The sequence below is a fragment of the Macaca thibetana genome, chromosome 1 (assembly GCF_024542745.1).
Source record: "Macaca thibetana thibetana isolate TM-01 chromosome 1, ASM2454274v1, whole genome shotgun sequence".
In the NCBI taxonomy this organism is placed as follows: domain Eukaryota; kingdom Metazoa; phylum Chordata; class Mammalia; order Primates; family Cercopithecidae; genus Macaca; species Macaca thibetana.
In genome coordinates, this window is record NC_065578.1 from 129,333,012 (window position 1) to 129,352,210 (window position 19,199).

A 19,199-nucleotide genomic window follows, 5' to 3' on the forward strand; every position below is an offset into this window, starting at 1 on the left:
GAGGTGGAGTTTACTGTATTGGGGGAAGGGGTGGTCTAGTGGAAAGAAGCTGGTTTGTCATGTCAAGGGACTTGGTTTGAATCCTGCTGGCCGTTTACTCGCTTTAGGGCTTTGGGTAAATTACTTAACTAGAATTTCTAAACAAAATTTTCTTCCACTGTGAAAAATGAGAGTACAAAACCTCACCTGCTCATTCATAGGTTCAAAGGAAATGTCCACTTCCTTCCCTTTAACTCCCAACGGAGTCGAGGGGTTTGGCCCTCAACACTGTATGACCTGCTCATATCACGACTTCTTGGCCCAAGTTACACCCTCTGTAAAATGAAGAAGAGAAGAATGGTTAGATTAGACCAGTGGCTTTGAAAACTGTGCCTCCATTGCCTACTTCCACCCACGCCACCCAAAATAACAGAGCAGCCCTGCCTTTGTGCATTCTATGTGGAGTCAGAGTGGTTGAGAGTATGGGCTGTAGAGATAACAGCCTGAGTACTGCCACCACCACAGACACTTTGTGTGTAACTTTAGGAAAGACACTTTTAACTACCCTGAGCCTCAGTTTCATTTCCAGAAAATGGGTTGTAATTAGGATTGAGTGAATGAATACACTGAAGTTCTTTGGGCCAGGGCGAGGTGGCTCACGCTTGTAATCCCAGCACTTTGAGAGGCCAAGGTGGGTGGATCACTTGAGGTCAGGAGTTTGAGACCAGCCTGGCCAACATGGGGAAACCCCATCTCTACTAAAAAATACAAAAATTAGCTAGGTGTGGTGGCAGGCCACCTGTAATCCCAGCTACTCAGAAGGCTGAGGTGGGAGAATCGCTTGAACCCAGGAGGCGGAGATTGCAGTGAGCTGAGATCATGCCACTGCACTCCAGCCTGGATGACAGAGTGAGACTAGGTCTCAACACATAAATAAATAAATAAATAAATAAATAAATAAATAAATAAATAAATAAAGTTACTTGCACAGAGCCTGGGACGTAATGAGTGCTTAATAAAATTGGTTATCACTGTATTTATTGTTATATTAGATTTTGTGTAATATTTGGTTTGAAAAAAATGGATTCCTTCGCAGTCAGCTTCTGAGGTACTGGCATTATGCCCTGACAAAGCTGGCAGTACCACAGTGGGTGAGGGTGTTTAGGATGGAGTTGGGAGTCAGCTTACTTGGGTTTGAATCCCAGCTATACCACTTGCCAGCTGTGTGACCTACAGCAAGTTACTCAACCATTCTGTTTCTCAGTTTTCTCATCTGTAAAGGGGGATGTCGCTAAACCAGTTAATATATATGATATATGTAAAATGCCTAGAGCAGTGCCTGGCCCATGGCAGGTACTATTACCATGTGTTAGCTATTAGCTGTTAGTATTATAGTATTAGCTATTTTTCTTTAAAATGCCTATGTTTTCTAACTCCTCTGTATATAGATACAACATAATTAAAAGTTATTTTTTTAAAAAGATGGTACTTTTTTTTTTTTTTTTTTTTTTTTTTGCCTGTTGCCCAGGCTAGAGTGCAGTGGCGCAATCTCATCTCATTGCAACCTCCACCTCCCGTGTTTAAGCAATTCTCCCGCCTCAGCCTCCTGAGTAGCTAGGATTACAGTTGTGCGCCACCACGCCCAGCTAATTTTTGTATTTTTAGTAGAGACAGAGTTTTGCCATGTTGGCCAGGCTGGTCTTGAACTCTTGATCTCAGGTGATCCACCTCCCTCAGCCTCCCAAAGTGCTGGGATTACAGGCGTGAGCCACTGTGCCCAGCCGGATTCTGTTTTTTTTTTTTTTTTTTTAATTATTATTATTATACTTTAAGTTCTAGGATACATGTGCATAACGTGCAGGTTTGTTACATATGTATACTTGTGCCATGTTGCTGTGCTGCAGCCATCAACTCATCAGCACCCATCAACTCGTCATTTACATCAGGTATAACTCCCAATGCAATCCCTCCCCCCTCCCCCCTCCCCATGATAGGCCCCGGTGTGTGATGTTCCCCTGGATTCTGTTTTTTAGAAAAGGGAAAATTGGAAGAGTTATTCTCTAAGTCACTACTGGCCAACACGTGTGACCATTTACATTTAAATTAAAGGCCGGGCAAAGTGCTGTAATCCCAGCATTTTGGGAAGCTAAGGCGGGTGGATCACTTGAGGCCAGGAGTTCAAGACCAGCCTGGCCAACATGGTGAAACCCCATGTCTACTAAAAATACAAAAATTAGCTGGGTGTGGTTGAGCACAACTATAGTCCCAGCTACTTGGGAGGCTGAGGCATGAGAATCACTTGAGCCCGACAGGCAGAGGTTGCCACGAGCCAAGATCGTGACACTGCACTCCAGCCTGGGAGCAAGACTCTGTCTCAGGCCGGGCGCGGTGGCTCAAGCCTGTAATCCCAGCACTTTGGGAGGCCGAGGCGGGCGGATCACAAGGTCAGGAGATCGAGACCACAGTGAAACCCCGTCTCTACTAAAAATACAAAAAATTAGCCGGGCGCGGTGGCGGGCGCCTGTAGTCCTAGCTACTCAGGAGGCTGAGGCAGGAGAATGGCGTGAACCCAGGAGGCGGAGCTTGCAGTGAGCCGAGATCGCACCACTGCACTCCAGCCTGGGCGACAGCGTGAGACTCCGTCTCAAAAAAAAAAAAAAAAAAAAAAAAAAAAAGACTGTCTCAAAAAAGAAAGAAAAAAAAAAAAGTTTAATTTAATTTGACTAAAATTAAGTCCAGTTAAATATTCAGTTCCTTAGTTGTACTGGCCACATTGCAAGTGTTCAGTGGCCTCATATGGCTAGTATGGTGTATATACAGAACATTTCCATCACTGCAGTAAGTTCTATTGGACACCTTTGTTCCAGGGCAGTGGCTGTCGACTGGAGCTGCACATTGGAGTCACTTGAAGAATGAAAAGATATGGCTGGGCGCGGTGGCTCACACCTGTAATCCCAGCACTTTGGGAGGCCGAGGCGGGTGGATCACCTGAGGTCAGGAGTTCGAGACCAGCCTGACCAACGTGGTGAAACCCTATCTCTACTAAAAATACAAAAATTAGCTGGGTGTGGTGGTGTGCACCTGTAGTCCTAGCTAGTCAGAAGGCTGAGGCAGGAGAATCACTTGAATCCAGGAAGCAGAGGTTGCAGTGAGCCGAGATCGCGCCACTGCACTCCAGCTTGGGCGACAGAGCGAGACTCCGTCTCAAAAAAAACCAATCAAACAAACAAAAAAAACCCAGAGAAATAAATAAATAAAAATAAATAAGTTTAAATAATTAGCTGGGCGTGGTGGTGGGTGCCTGTAATCCCAGCTACTCAGGAGGCTGAGGCAGGAGAATCACTTGAACCCAGGAAGCAGAGGTTGCAGTGAGCCGAGATCACACCACTGCACTCCAGCCTGGGTGACAGAGCAAGACTCCATCTCAAAAAAAAAAAAAAAAAAAGTGCCTGAGTCAGACACCCCAGAGTTAGATTTAATTGCTATAAGAGGATTTGGCCAGGAGAAAGACATGAGCAGAGGTGAATTTCTAGAAGTTTTATCTGGCAGCAGTGCAGAGGTGGAAGGGCCTGAAGTTGCTAAGCCAGGAGAGGGAGGACAGCAGCAGTCCTGGCTGAGTGACATGTGTACCTGCATGGGGAAGGGACTGTGGAGGCTCCTGGGGAGTTGTATTCCTGGGTTCTTTTTTCAGCTCTTTTCAAGAATTGTGGTGACAATGAATGGCTCCTTGGCCGTCAAAGGAGAGATCTTCACCCTTAGTAGGGCAGGAAGTGGTCGAAGCACCTGAAGATCTTCATGAGTTCCAGGCCACCATCTTTAAAATTTGGTTTAATGTTTCGTGTAGGTAATACATGCCAATGATGCAAACTTTAGGAGGTAAAGGGAGTGATTTACTGAAAAGTCATCTCCGTGTTACCCCTCTCCCTTATAACCCAGTTTTCTCCTTAGAGACAGAAATATTACTAATTTTGTGTGTATTCTTCCAGTAATATTATTTCTAATTTTCAAGCAAATGCAGAGATATCTATTTCCTTTACACAAATTGTGACACACCATATACACTTTGCTCTTTTTTACTCAGCAATATATTTTGAGACTCCATATTAGTACATAAAGATCCACCCCATACTCCATTCTTTTTTTGTTTTATTTTTTGAGAAGGAGTCTTGCTCTGTCACCCAGGCTGGAGTGCAGTGGCACGGTCTCCGCTCATTGCAACCTCCACCTCCCAGGTTCAAGTGATTCTCCTGTCTCAGCCTCCCGAGTAGCTGGGATTACAGGTGCATGCCACCATGCCCAGCTAATTTTTGTATTTTTAGTAGACACGGGGTTTCACCATGTTGGTCAGGCTGGTCTGAAACTCCTGACCTTGTGATCTGCCCACCTCAGTGTCCCAAAGTGTTGAGATTACAGGCGTGAGCCACCATACCCCACTGTGCTCTGCCACCTCATTTTTTTTTTTTTGAGATGGAGTCTCGCTCTGTCACCCAGGCTGGAGTGCTCCACCTCCCGGGTTTACGCCATTCTCCTGCCTTAGCCTCCCGAGTAGCTGGGACTATAGGCGCCCACCACCACGCCCGGCTAGTTTTTTGTATTTTTTTAGTAGAGACGGGGTTTCACCATGTTAGTCAGGATGGTCTCGATCTCCTGACCTCATCATCCACCCATCTCGGCCTCCCAAAGTGCTGCGATTACAGGCTTGAGCCACCACGCCCGGCCCACCCCATTCATTTTAATGGTAATAGTTTACAATGTTTCTGTATCATAAATTGTTATTTTACTTGCATCCCAGGACTGGAACTATTACACATTATTTAACCAGTCCCCTGTTGATGGGCATTTAGGTTGTTTCTTTTGATAACACAGACAATGCAGTAGTAAATAATACTGCATACATTTCATCTTATTCAGGAGTGAGGATCTCTCACCATTTTTCTTTCCACTTTGCAAAGTGAAAAAGATAGAAGGCCATTCATAGCAATATTGTTTGCAGGAGTTTGCTGACAAGCAGTACTGGAAGTAACTTTGCTGCCTACAGACAGGGGTGCCATATGTTAGATGAGAAGCCCACCATTCTGTACAGCCACAGCCCCCAGGTATGTCTGCATTCCCGTGGTCCCTGGAGATTAAAGTAATGTGATGTGCGGCCAGAGTCAGGCCAACAGATTTGCCATGGCTCTGAGCAGGCCTGGTCATACTCTTCAGCCCTTTCCCACAAGGGTGTTGCTGGTGAGACACTGGGGACAGAGGCCTGGGGAGGAGAGGACTCAGGAAGGCATGTGAGTGAGGAGGGGCCAAGTCCTCTTTTCTGGACTAATAAGATTGAGCCCTCTCTCTCAGGGTAGAGGTAGCCTCCCCACATGCTGGGCAGTAGCTCTGGCCAGGCTGGTGGAGGCTGATTGTGGTTCTGTAGAGGACAGATGGCAGGGTGGGGGCTGAAAGGCCATTTCTGCCACCACATTGCCTATGGGCTCAGGGCTTCACTCATTCACCCGGTCATTCATTTATTCTCTCTCACATATAAGCCTTGGGCATTGTTAGGTGTGTGCCAGGCCCTGGATGAGTGTTGGGGGATGGGAGTAGTTCTAAAGATGACAATGACAGGTGGCTGGCCAGGACTGAGAAAGAGGCTCATCCATGGGTCCTTTGCTCTTCAGCCCTGGGGCCTGTCAGTCACCCTGACACACCCTGATCCTGCTCTGACTTTATCGTTCCTGTTTGTGAGCTTTTATTTTTCTCCAAATTTTATCCTTCCCTGACCTCTCCTTGCTTTTTTCCCCCCAGCCTTTTTTTTTTTCCCCCGGTATCTTTAAAATTCAAAGTATACATGGAAACCAAAATAAGATTATATCAAGAGGCCAGGCGCAGTGGCACACGCCTATAATCCCAGCACTTTGAGTGGCTGAGGCAGGCAGATCGCTTGAGCTCAGGAGTTCAAGACCTGGGCTACATGGCAAAAATGTTTCTACAAAAAAATACAGGCAGGGCGCAGTGGCTCATGCCTGTAATCCCAGCACACTGAGAAGCAGAGGTAGGGGGATCAGCTGAGGTCGGGTTTGAGACCAGCCTGGCCAACATGGTGAAACCCTGTCTCTACTAAAAATACAAAAATTAACCGGGCGTGGTGGAACATGCCTGTAATCCCAGCTACTTGAGAGGCTGAGGCAGGAGAATCACTTGAACCCAGGAGGCGGAGGTTGCAGTGAGCTGAGATTGTGCCACTGTACTCCAGACTGGGCAACAGAGTGGGACTCTGTCTCCAAAAAATAAAAAATAATAAAAAGCCCGGACGCGGTGGCTCACACCTGTAATCCCAGCACTTTGGGAGGCCGAGGTGGGTGGATATCGAGGTCAAGAGATCAAGACTATCCTGGCCAACATGGTGAAACCCCGGCTCTACTAAAAATACAAAAATTAGCTGAGTGTGGTGGCACGTGCCTATAGTCCCAGCTACTCGGGAGGCTGAGGCAGGAGAAATGCTTGAACCCAGGAGGTGGAGGTTGCAGTGAGACGAAATCGCACCACTGCACTCCAGCCTGGCGACAGAGTCTCTGTCTCAAAAAAAAAAAAAAATTATTAAAAAAAAATAAAAAATACAAAAATTAGCCAGGCTTGGTGGCAATGGGTCTGTAAGGTCCCAGCTACTCCTGAGGCTGAGGTGGGAGGATTGCTTGAGGTGGGAGGATTGCTTGAGCTGGGGAGGTCGAGGCTGCAGTGAGCCCAGATAGCACCACTGCACTCTCACCTGGATGTCACAGTGAGATCCTGAATTAAGGAAAAAAAAAAAAAAAAAAAAAAAAAAAAAAAAATATATATATATATATATATATATATATATATATATATATATATATATATCTCAAGACACTAAAAAAACTCTTACAAATCAATAAAGAAAAGGACAAACAATAGGAAAACAAACAATTACATGAACAAAAGTTTCATATGAGGAAAAAGAAAACAGGCTGAGCATGGTGGCTCATGCCTGTAATCCTGTAATCCTAGCATTTTGGGAGGCTGAGGCAGGAGGATTGCTTGACCTCAGGAGCTCAAGATGAGCCTCGTCAAGAAGCTGGTAGCCTCTTTAGTGAGACCTTGTCTATACTAAAAATAAAAAAATTTAGCTGGGCAGAGTAGCCTGTTTGTTTTATCTCTATTATTTTTATTGGAGGCTTTCCTCAATATATAACCCTTGATTCCTGCTCATGTATAACAGAAGTGGGCTAGAAAAGCCACTTTGTACCTCTGAGTACCTGGTTGGGGCTTGTCATACTAAAAACTTTACATCATGACCAGGCGCGGTGGCTCACGCCTGTAATCCCAGCACTTTGGGAGGCTGAGGTGGTCAGCTCACCTGAGGTCGGGAGTTCGAGAGCAGCCTGACCAACATGGAGAAACCCCGTCTCTACTAAAAATACAAAAAATTGGCCGGGCGTGGTGGCTCATGTCTGTAATCCTGGCAGTTTGGGAGGCCAAGGCGGGCGGATCACGAGGTCAGGAAATTTGAGACCATCCTGGCTAACATGGTGAAACCCCGTCTCTACTAAAAATACAAAAAATTAGCTGAGTGTGGTGGCGGGTGCCTGTAGTTCCAGCTACTCAGGAGGCTGAGGCAGGAGAATGGTGAACCTGGGAGGCGGAGCTTGCAGTGAGCTGAGATCGCGCCACTGCACTCCAGCCTGGGCGACAGAGCAAGACTCTGTCTCAAAAAAAAAAAAAAAAAGAAAAACCAAAAATTAGCCGGGGATGGTGGCACATACCTGTAATCCCAGCTACTCGGGAGGCTGAGGCAGGAGAATCACTTGAACCTGGGAGGCGGAGGTTGTGGTGAGCCAAGACCGCGCCATTGCACTCCAGCCTGGGCAACGAGTGAAACTCTGTCTCAAAAAAAATAAAAGAAAAACCTTTCTATCAGGGTGATCTGGTTGGGAGTTTGTAGGGGGACTCCCTGGTATCAGACTCTAAACATTGATTCTCAGCATTTCCCAAGGCCACCTTGGTTCTCAGCTCTCTTGGATGTGCCCAATTACCTCTGGTGCATCTCTTTTCCACCTTCCAAAATGTTGTTACTGTGTTGTCTTCTCTTCTGAACTCTCCATCTTTGTGGGTTTAAGTTTTTCAAAATGATCTTTAATGCCTTTTCAAAAAAATCTTTACTGATGTTTCAGTAGGGTTTTAGGAGGGAAACATATATATTTATTCATTTCATTCTCTTTTACTGGAAAACTTTTATTATGATTACTTTCGAAAGGGTCATAGATGTATCAGTTACAAATTTCTATTCTTTTTTTTTTTCTTTTTGAGACGGAGGCTTGCTCTGTTGTCCAGGCTGGAGTGCAGTGGCGTGATCTTGGCTGACTGCGGCCTCCGCCTCCCAGATTCAAGCAATTTTCCTGCCTTAGCCTCCCAAGTAGCTGGGACTACAGGCACACGCTGCCACGCCCAGCTAACTTTTTTGTATTTTTAGTAGAGACGGGGTTTCACCGTGTTGCCCAGGCTGGTCTCGAACTCCTGAGCTCAGGCAATCCGCCCGCCTCGGCCTCCCAAAGTGTTAGGGTTATAGGCATGAGCTACCGCGCCCGGCCTAAATTTCTATCCTTTAAAATTTTTATTGAGACAGGGTCATGCTCTGTCACCCAGGCTGGAGTGCAGTGGTGTGATCTCGGCTCACTGCAAACTGCAGTCTCAACCTCCCAGGCTCAAGAGATCCTCCTGTTTCAGCCCTCCCCAACCAGGTGAGACTATAGGTGTGTACCACCAAGCCCATGCCCGGCTTTTTTTTTCCGTTTTTTTTTTTTTTTTTTTTTTTTTTTGTAGAGACAAGGTTTTACCACGCCTGGTCTCTAACTCTTAGACTCAAAGGATTCTCCCACCTTGGCCTCCTAAAGTGCTGGGATTACAGGCGTGAACCACTGTGCGCAGTTAAAACTTTCTTTTTTGTTTTGTTTTGTTTTGTTTTTGGCTGGAATGCAGTGGCATGATCTTGGCTCACTGAAACCTCCACCTCCTGGGTTCAAGCGATTCTCCTGCCTCAGCCTCCTGAGTAGCTGGGATTACAGGTGCCTGCCACCATACCCGGCTAACTTTTTATATTTTTAGTAGAGACGGGGTTTCTCCATGTTGGGCAGGCTGGTCTGAACTCTTGACCTCAGGTGATCTGCCCACCTTGGCCTCCCAAAGTGCTGGGATTTACAGGCGTGAGACACCGCACCTGGCCTTGCCCAGTTACAAATTTCTAAAGGTATAAAATGGTACATAATGAGAAATAAATCCCCTTTCCTTCACTATCATGAGGTTTCTTTTTTTTTTTTTGAGACGGAGTCTCGCGCTGTCACCCAGGCTGGAGTGCAGTGGCCGGATCTCAGCTCACTGCAAGCTCCGCCTCCCGGGTTCACGCCATTCTCCTGCCTCCACCTCCCGAGTAGCTGGGACTACAGGCGTCCGCCACCTCGGCCGGCTAGTTTTTTTTGTATTTTTTAGTAGAGACGGGGTTTCACCGTGTTAACCAGGATGGTCTCAATCTCCTGACCTCATGATCCGCCCGTCTCGGCCTCCCAAAGTGCTGGGATTACAGGCTTGAGCCACCGCGCCCGGCTATCATGAGGTTTCTATTATCAATTTCTTGCTTGAAAACAACTTTTTGAGGATTTATACCCAATAAGGTGAATCATTAATTTTCACAGTAAGGGGACCCCGCTTAGAAAACATTTGTTAAACACAGCCTGGCCAACATGGTGAAACCCCATCTCTACTAAAAAATACAAAAATTAGCTGGGCATGGTGGTGCACACCTGTAATCCCAGCTACTCGGGAGGCTGAGGCACAAGAATCGCTTGAAGCTGGGCGGCGGAGGTTGCGGTGAGCCGAGATTGCGCCACTGCACTCCAGCATGGGCGACAGTACAAGACTCTATCTCCAAAAAAAAAAAAAAAAAAAAAAAAGAAAACACTTGAGACAGATCCCTGTCCCTTAGGGGCTTCTCTGCAAGGTGGCAAGATGTGTTGACAACGAGGACAATCATTTCTCTTAGCTCTAAATCATTTCACTGTGTGTTAAATATCAGGCTTTTCTCACATAAAGGACAGGGCTCCGTAATACTTCATTCTTTTTTTTTTTTTTTTTTTTTTTGAGACTGAATTTCGCTCTTGTTGCCCAGGCTGGAGTGCAATGGTGTGATCTCGGCTCACCACAATCTCCACCTCCCAAAGTGATTCTCCTGCCTCAGCCTCCTGAGTAGCTGGGATTACAGGCACCCACCACTGCACCCGGTTAATTTTTGTATTTTTAGTAGAGACAGGGCTTCTCCCTTGTTGGTCACTTTGGTCTCAAACTCCCAACCTCAGGAGATCTGCCCACCTCGGCCTCCCAAAGTGCTGGGATACAGGCATGAGCTGCCATGCCCGACCTACTTTATCCATTTGTCTTTCTTTCTTTTTCTCTCTCTCTCTTTTTTTTTTTTTTTTGAGACGGAACGGAGTCTTGCACTATTGCCTGGGCTGGAGTGCAGTGGTGCCATCTCGGCTCACTGCAACCTCCACCTCCCGGGTTCAAGTGATTCTCCTGCCTCAGCCTCCCGAGTAGCTGGGCTTACAGGCGCCTGCCACCGAACCTGGCTAATTTTTGTATTTTTAGTAGAGACGGGGTTTCACCATCTTGGCAAGGCTGGTCTCGAACTCCTGACCTCGTGATCCACCCGCCTTGGCCCCTCAAAGTGCTGGGATTACAAGCGTGAGCCACTACGCCCGGCCTACTTTATCCAGTTTTCAAAGGAGGAAAGTGAGACTCAGAGAAGAGAAGTGACGGCACAAAGTCACCAGAGTACGTTAGGGAACCTAGATTTAAAAGCAGGTTTTAGAAATCAGCATTGTGCAAGGCATACTAGCTGTGAGGTAGGACTTGATGGTCTAGTTTCTCAATGTGGTCCTCAGTGCCTGGTTTGCAACCAACTGAGGAGTTTCTTACAGATCCAGGCTTCCAGGCCCCACCCACATCTACTGAATAGGAATCTCTTAGGCTAGATTTCAGGAATTTATATTTTTCAGAAGCTTTCCTAGTGATGCTTATGCACATTAAAGTTTGAGCACAGGTGCACACACACACACAAATGCTCTGGCATCCAGAGCAGGGAGGAGATAGCTCTAAGGGGCCTTCATGGAGAAGGCAGCATGGAGTTTGTCTCTGAAGGCTGGAGAGACTGGGGAGGAGGGGCCCCATATCTGGCTCCTCTGATAAGAGGATTCAAGCTTGGGCCTTTCACTATCTCTCTGCATTGTGGTCATCATTGTCCTTCCTCATCAATCTTTCCAATGTTCTCTTCAGCCTCCTCCCAAAACTTCAACAGCCTTTTCTCTGACTTTGCTTAATATAATTTTCTGCAATCTGGGAACAGGGAGATGGTGCCCACACAGAGATGGATTAGCATTTAAAGGACACACACATACAGGGCAGACAAGTAGAGGGCACTCAGTCACAGGCAGACAGGAAGGGGAAGAGATGAGTAAACAAGAAAAGGGTACAAAATGACAAGCGGACAGGGAAGGACAGGCGCACAGCAGATCATTACAAGCAGATATAAATGGGCTGGAAAAGGACACCTATAAACATGGATGGAAAGGAAGAGCACTTACAGAGACAGATGTAACAAGGTCACACCCAAAGCCGTAAGAGACAAAACTCACAGACGTAAAGGAATGCAAAGGACCCCTGCAAATGGATAGATGGGAGGCACACCCAGGTAGGACGGACTCAAGTGATTCCTCAGAACGGTAGCCCTTTACCCCACTGAGCTGAGAAGGGATTAACTTCAAGTACCTGGCCGGGGCTGCCAGGGCCTTGCCCATCTTTGTCTCACTGGTCGCTGCAGAGGGAGGCCAGGCCCCAGGCTCCAGGGTAAGGTGTGCTCCTGGATGTGCACCCCAATCCTGGTGAGGGAGATCACCTCCTCCTTCTTACATCACATTTATTTCAAACCTTAGATACTTATTATTAGGCCTGCAGCCTCGCTTCTTTCTGGCTTGCAGCCCAATTTCGTACGGGTCCCTTGGGCCCTTGCTCTTTTTGGGATGTTTTATTCTAATTCCCAGCCCCAGCCGACGGGGAAGCTTCACCAGTTCATTTACAGACCACTTTCCCTTTAAGCAATTTTCCCTAATCCGCCAGCTTCCCAGACTCCCTTTCGTTCCCGACATCACTTGCAGTCTCTAAGAGCACCACATCTCCCAGAAATCTTAGTGGCCAAGGGGCTACCCTAGGGAACTTCAAGTACCGAAATGCTCTCTTATCCGTCTCGGTGACTGCCGTGGTGACCGGTGGGGCTTGTAGTCACCTCGGAATTGTTAGGGGACGAAAAAAACTACTCACCCCAAGTGTCCCTGCGTCAGAGGCGGGTTTCTCTTCTGTCTCTCTCTGCTCTCGCCTAAATCCTTCCTCGGACTTCAACTCCCGCCGTGTCTTGCGCTGAGATCCCTGCGACAAAGAATCGGGCTGTGTCCAAAGTGTTCTCTGGGAGTTGTAGTTCCTCTATTGGTGAGGCAAGGAGGAGGCGGAGTGACTCGGCGGCCATTAGCTGTGTGTAGTTGCCCGGGACTAGGAGCTTAAGTGAAGAGGGACGCCTTATTCGGTGGAAATCAGCCGTAGTCATGAGCTTCTGCCGCGGCTAGCCCTAGAGTACGGAGCAGGCGGACTTTTCGATTCCCCGCCCCGCCAGGTGGCGGGGCCTACTAGGCCTCCGGGCATCCCCGGTCTCAAGTAGGCCTCATCTGCCGGCAAGGGCGCCCCAAACGCGGGAGGCGCCATGTCGCTGGTTGCTTACGCCAGCAGCGATGAGAGCGAGCCGGATGAGGCTGAGCCCGAGCCGGAGGAAGAGGAGGCGGTGGCCCCTACATCTGGGCCCGCTTTAGGGGGCTTGTTCGCTTCTCTCCCTGCGCCCAAGGGCCCGGCCTTGCTGCCTCCGCCCCCTCAGATGCTGGCCCCAGCGTTTCCCCCGCCGCTGTTGCTTCCCCCACCCACCGCAGACCCCAGGCTTCAGCCTCCTCCCCCCTTGCCCTTCGGCCTGGGAGGCTTCCCCCCACCTCCAGGCGTGAGCCCGGCTGAAGCGGCGGGAGTTGGGGAGGGACTGGGATTGGGATTGCCCTCGCCCCGAGGCCCTGGCCTCAGTCTGCCCCCTCCAATTGGCGGTGCCGGCCCCCCGCTGGGGCTTCCCAAGCCAAAGAAGAGGAAAGAGCCCGTGAAGATCGCGGCGCCGGAGTTGCATAAGGGAGATGTGAGTATCCGGGGAAGGCACCCCCAAACTGTCCATCGGGTTTGAGTCGGCGGTAGGAGGGACATGTGGAGATTTCGGAACTCCTTCCCACAAACACATCCGTGGATTCAAGGCCACTGGAATCCTCTTATAATGTGATTAATTGAGCTGAAGTTGGTCAACTTCGGGGAGTTTGGGTGTTTGCCCATGTGGGTTTCCTGAAGCTGGGCTTGCCTGCAGAAGGTCACATGTCATCATCACCTGGTACTGACAGGCCTAGGGACACTTGGATCCGCTCCCCCTCTGCATCTTCACCTCAGTCCGGCTTTTTCCCTTTTCCTCCTACTGAGAACAGGATGAAATCTGGCACCTGAGGAATGACAGGAGACAGGGCTCCTGAACCTTTGCCGAACATCTGGGACAAATCTTTTCCTTGCCTCTGAACTCAAAAACATCAGGCCTGGAGGAAAATGATAGTAATCTTGGATTCTATTTTTGAGGGGAGTTAGAGAGAAATCGAATGTTTGTTGAGTGCAGATCGTTTGCCGTTCATTGGTCCTTTCTTTCAATTATTACAGAGCTCTGGGAGGTAACATACTATTGTTTTACAGATGAGAAACAGGTGTCCAGCATGCACGATTTTACCTGGCAAAGGGCAGAGTGAAGATTAAGGTTCAGTCTCTCTGAACCTCAGATCTGTGCCTCATTTTCACCATTTAGCCATGGTCAAAGCTAGGTGAATTAGGATGCTTGGGTACTGTTTCTAGAAGAGGCAGCGAGTCTTACCTGTTTCTGTATGTGACAGTGGAAAAATACAAGGCTTCTTCTGGAGTGAGGGCTTTGGAGATAAAGGAGAGATTAAGCCTGGGAGCAGGAACTGCTTAGAATTACTTACCAGAGAGAAATTTATTGCCTTTGCTTTTCTTCAGACTCCCAGCTCTGCCTAGGAGCCATTTTCATTCTTTGAACCTGCTGTTCCTTAAATTTCTTCCCTCAGATATCCTAATGTTCTCTCCCTCACCTCACTTGGCCTAAAAGGCCTGTTTTCTGTGAGGACTTCCCTAGCCTGTTATTTAAATTGCAACCTCCTATAACCTCCTTCTCCCCATTGCTCTTTGTTTTATTTTTCTCCATTGCACTTAACATTATCTATCCTCCCACTAGTATATAAACTCCATGAAGACAGGGATTAACAAAAAAAATTCACTGCTATAATCCTAGTACTTACGACAGTGCCTGGCACATACTGAATACTCCCATGGATGTTTTATGAGTGAAAGAACTCCAACATGGATTCTTCATGGAAGGAGGTTGCAGAGTTTCCCTCCCTATCTTGTTGGAAACTTTCTTCCTTTTTTTTTTTTTTGAGACAGAGTCTCCTTCTGTTGCCCAGGCTGGAGTGCAGTGGCGCGATCTCGGCTCACTGCAAGCTCCGCCTCCCGGGTTCACTCCATTCTCCTGCCTCAGCCTCCCCAGTAGCTGGGACTACAAGCGCCTGCGGCCACACCCGGCTAATTTTTTTCTATTTTTATTAGAGACGGGGTTTCACTGTGTTAGCCAGGATGGTCTCGATCTCCCAACCTCGTGATCCACCCGCCTTGGCCTCCTAAAGTGCTGGGATTACAGGTGTGAGCCACTGCGCCTGGTCACTTTCTTCCATTTTATTTCCCGCTTCTTGCACACCTGAGAGTCTGTCATCCTAAGTCTAGGATCCAAAAAAAAGCCTTTTTTTGCTCCATGGAAACTTACCTTGGCTTTGATTTAACCTGGAACATGGAAGGATCCCTGAATGAGACAAATAAAAACAGTCTACACTGACATGGAAAGGCTCATTTCTAGCGCTGTGAAGGCAGCATTATAGAAAGTTGGGAGAGGATGTAGAATCTGCCATTTAGGTTGGCTGAGGTGGCAGAAAACTCTGAAGACTCCTAACACTCCCTCCTTTGTAAGCATTCACTAAATTTCTTTTTTTTTTTTTTTTTTTTTTTGAGACGGAGTCTTGCTCTGTCGCCCGGGCTGGAGTGCAGTGGCCAGATCTCAGCTCACTGCAAGCTCCGCCTCCCGGGTTCACGCCATTCTCCTGCCTCAGCCTCCCGTGTAGCTGGGATCACTAAATTTCTGAAGTGAACAGTGACATGGCTAATTAAAGTCCTAGCCCGTGCTGGTTGAGTTTCCCATTTTTGTTCTGTTCAAGTTGGTCTTTTTGTTCTTGGAACACGTAATTCTGCAGAAAGGTAGCCTAAGAATGTTCAAGATGGTCAGGTGAGGGTAACCTTTGTCTTTATTTATCTTTTGAGATGTAGTTTCGCTCATTGCCCAGGCTGGAGTGCAATGGCACAATCTCGGCTCACCGCAACCTCCGCCTCCAGGGTTCAAGCGATTCTCCTGCCTCAGCCTCCCGAGTAGAGTGCCTGGGATTACAGGCGTGCGCCACCACGCCCAGCTAATTTTGTATTTTTGGTAGAGACTGGGGTTTCTCCTTGTTGGTCAGGCAGGTCTTGAACTCCTGACCTCAGGTGATCTGACCACCTTGGCCTCCCAAAGTGCTGGGATTACAGGCGTGAGCCACCGCGCCAGCCAACCATTGTCTTTAAAAGAGCTGTGCCCCTCCAGTTCTAAGCCCCTCCAGTTCTGAGCTCTATGTCTTACACTTAGTAGGCTCTTAGTACACAGTTGAAAGAATGAATTAGGTTTCCTTAAGTAAATAATTTCCCTTTAGAGTTTGGTGGTGAAGTAGAAGTAATTAGAAGTAATTAACTCTCAGCTATTTCATTCAATTGATATTGAGCTCTTTCTTTGTACCTGGAGCTAAGAATGTACAGTAGTGAACATGATAGCCCCAGCCCAAAAGGAGCTTATGATCTACTGGAGAAAACAGAAGGAAATAGATTTTAGATAAAGGCAGAGAAGGACCGCGATAAGCTGGTGCCATTGGAGTATACCTAGTGGGCATTAGTCCAGTCTTGGGAGGTTGGGGAGCCCTCTAGGGGGAGATGTCTAAGCAGAGATAAGGCTGATGAAAGGGTAGTGTGGGAGCAGCACAGCAGAGGAAACAATGTATAAAAGCTTGGAGGACAAAGAGGGAGAACGCTTTCAGGGAACCTCAGGTGAGTTAAGCACAGTGGCTGGAGCATTTGAGAGGGTGGGGAGTGCTGAGAGAATGGGGCTAGAGAGAGAGAGGCTGAGGCCAGATAATGGGCCTTGGATGCCATGCTAGGGTCTTTCTACCTTATTTGGGGGTAGTGAAGACCCCTTAAAGGCAAGAAATCTCTGATCACAGAGTGGTGAGAAACTTGGAGGGAGCAAGACTGGCAGAATGTGAGAGGCTAGTGGCCTGGTTGATGAACTAGGGGGTGGAGAGAACTGGAGCATCGAGGTACATTTAGGAAGGGGAAGTGGTAAGACTGGAGGATTGATTAGATGTTACACTAAGGAGAGGATTCAAGGTTGACCCCCACTGCATTTTGCCTCAGGCAGCTGGGGGTTGGTGTTGCTATTTATTGAGGGAATACGAAGGCAGAGCAGATTGGGGATTAGATTTCATTTGCTGCAAGTGTTAGAAGCCAGCTCAAGCTAGTTTAAATGTTTTTTTTTTTCTTTTCTTATTTAAATAAATGGAGATGTTGTCTCACTATGTTGCCCAGGCTGGTCTTGAACTCTTGAGCTCAAGCAGCCCTTCTGCCTTGGCCTCTCGAAGTGCTGGGATTACAGATGTGAGCCACCATGCCTGGCCTTAAATGGTAATGCATCATAAATATACTGTGGTACCTCAGAAGGAACCTGCATCAGGAACCTGAGATCTGTTGGGGATCTCTACACAGCTATTCTTTGCACATTTGATTCATTTTTTAAAAAATTTTATTTTATTTTTAAAGTTTAATATATTTATTTATTTATTTTGAGACCAGATTATGAGACTGGTTAATTTTTGTATTTTTAGTAGAGATGGAGTTTCACCATGTTGCCAAGGCTGGTCTCAAACTCCTGGGCTCAACTGATCTGCCTGCCTTGGCCTCCCAAAGTGCTGGGGTTACAGGCATGAGCCAGTGCTCCTGGCCTTGATTCATTATTTCTCTGCGGATTAGCTTCTTAACCTTTGTTGTAGGTGAAATATGGCCACCCACACCTTGGTTTTTATTTCTTTCCTTTTAGAGATCAGTCCGGATTGAACTACGATAGTAGTCTCAATTCTGGTTTTCCTGGAGTGAGAATTTGGTTGCTTTGATTTGGGTCATATTACCCAATCATCTGTAGTCAGGGTAGTACCAAATTCTCCCTCCAGGTGTATTCCAAAATTAAATTCAGTCAGTTTTTGATTTTTGTGAGGAATTAGGAATGATCCATAGAATGGATAATCATCCCATCTTTTTCCCTTCTTGCTGTGACCAAGCTACACTGGTTGATTTCATAGGCTTAGGGGAGGCAGACTTCCCCTAGTGTATGAAAAACCAAAATCAGAAGAATAAGTCTGCTGGAAGAGTTTTCTATCATATAATGCGTATTCCAAAGCACACAGAAATTTTAGGGTTATCTGGATTAGTATTTATCACCACTTTCAGATTGTTTACCCAGATAGTAGAAAATTTGAAGCTCTGAGACATATTTCACTAATTTTTGTCACTTCTAGTAACCAAATACGAATTGCCTGCAGTGGATTTAGCTAAGTTTTAGCCCTAGCTAAAGGGAAGGGAGAGTGTGCTTATATGTGTGGGACACCTGCTTAATGTCTGACACTTACCTTTAGTTTATAAAGAAGAAATCAGAAGTTTAGAGAACAGAGGTGATTTGCCTGAAAACACACAGTCTGTGGGTAGCTGCGATTGTATTTGAACCTGGATGAGATTTGTTGTGTTTATCGGGGTGTCTATTGAAAACATAGAAGGAAGAGCCTGGGGCAGCCAGAAAGCAGAAAGCAATACAAATGAGGAGTGCAAAAATGGGAGTGAAAACGGTATCCTAGCAGCAGGTACTTGAGACTTAAGAGTAAAAAAGGTTGATGAATCTAGCAAATGGGGATAATAGTAATGATTAGGGTTTGGAGCCTCCAGGTGTGGGGCTTAGGAGGTGTCTGTTCTTGGGTTATTTCCTCCTTGGCTTTTAGTCCTGGCAGCTAGTGATTGCTTTTTGGAGAGGGAGTGTCTCAGAGCCAGAGCCTGGGAAGATAAGAGAGAGGCTGCCATGGGGAATGAGGCTCTGATAGATTAGCAGATCCCACAGGACCTAGCTTAATGGAAAATGTCTGTTTCCGTTCTTGCTCAGCAATCTCGGGGTATGTGCGTCTTGTCACTCTTGGCAGCTGGAACAGAGAGGACAGTGGTGGCCATTGAGGCTCAGGTTCTCGTGAGGCCAAGAAGAAATACAGTACTTTCTTATTAACAAACTCAACAGTTTGTTTCTCAAAACCAATGTGTGCCTGTTGTGGCTGAGCACACTCTCAGCCCTGGATGCTTCGGTGTTTCTAGCATTGCCCTTCTTCCTTGATCTAATGGCACAGACCCACTCAGATGGCCATTTGCTGGTCTTTAGCACTCTCTAGAAGTTGACTCCACAACCTGCATTTAATATACTCCTGAGGAAAACAGGTTGGCAGTTCCTCAAAAGGTGTGTTTTTTGTTTTTTTTTTTGAGACGGAGTCTCGCTCTGTCGCCCAGGCTGGAGTGCAGTGGCCAGATCTCAGCTCACTGCAAGCTCCGCCTCCCGGGTTTACGCCATTCTCCTGCCTCAGCCTCCCCAGTAGCTGGGACTACAGGCACCCGCCACCTCGCCCGGCTAGTTTTTGTATTTTTTTAGTAGAGACGGGGTTTCACCGTGTTAGCCAGGATGGTCTCGATCTCCTGACCTCGTGATCCGCCCGTCTCGGCCTCCCAAAGTGCTGGGATTACAGGCTTGAGCCACCGCGCCTGGCCCCCTCAAAAGGTTAAACAAACAGAATGATGATCCACCAATATCACTCCTAGGTGAAAAGAATCAAAAGTGGAGA

At 47.3% G+C, this 19,199-nt stretch overlaps 3 protein-coding genes across 5 annotated transcripts in view; 1 reads left to right on the top strand and 2 right to left on the bottom strand.

The window, feature by feature from the left end:
- Nucleotides 1–19,199, bottom strand: part of MRPL24 (mitochondrial ribosomal protein L24) — a 146,873-nt gene that overhangs the window by 17,707 nt on the left and 109,967 nt on the right. The window lies entirely within an intron of this gene.
- The window catches only part of HDGF (heparin binding growth factor), a 124,131-nt gene that overhangs the window by 12,907 nt on the left and 92,025 nt on the right, over nucleotides 1–19,199 (bottom strand). Inside the window, exons 1-2 of one of the 2 annotated variants that reach the window (XM_050779252.1) lie at nucleotides 12,340–12,431; nucleotides 187–314 (exon numbers count right to left, since the gene is read on the bottom strand). The exons of the other annotated variant lie outside the window; for it this stretch is intronic. Coding sequence (XP_050635209.1) covers nucleotides 187–198 — 12 coding nt within the window. The 5' untranslated portion in view covers nucleotides 199–314; nucleotides 12,340–12,431. Of the gene's footprint in view, nucleotides 1–186; nucleotides 315–12,339; nucleotides 12,432–19,199 lie in introns of those variants that run through there. 2 annotated transcript variants of the gene reach the window in all.
- PRCC (proline rich mitotic checkpoint control factor) overlaps nucleotides 12,445–19,199 on the top strand; it is a 32,215-nt gene continuing 25,460 nt past the window's right edge. For both annotated transcript variants that reach the window (XM_050779159.1, XM_050779169.1), the window contains exon 1: nucleotides 12,445–13,240. In XM_050779159.1, the coding sequence (XP_050635116.1) occupies nucleotides 12,773–13,240 (468 nt within the window). In that variant the 5' untranslated portion in view covers nucleotides 12,445–12,772. The remainder of the gene's footprint in view (nucleotides 13,241–19,199) is intronic.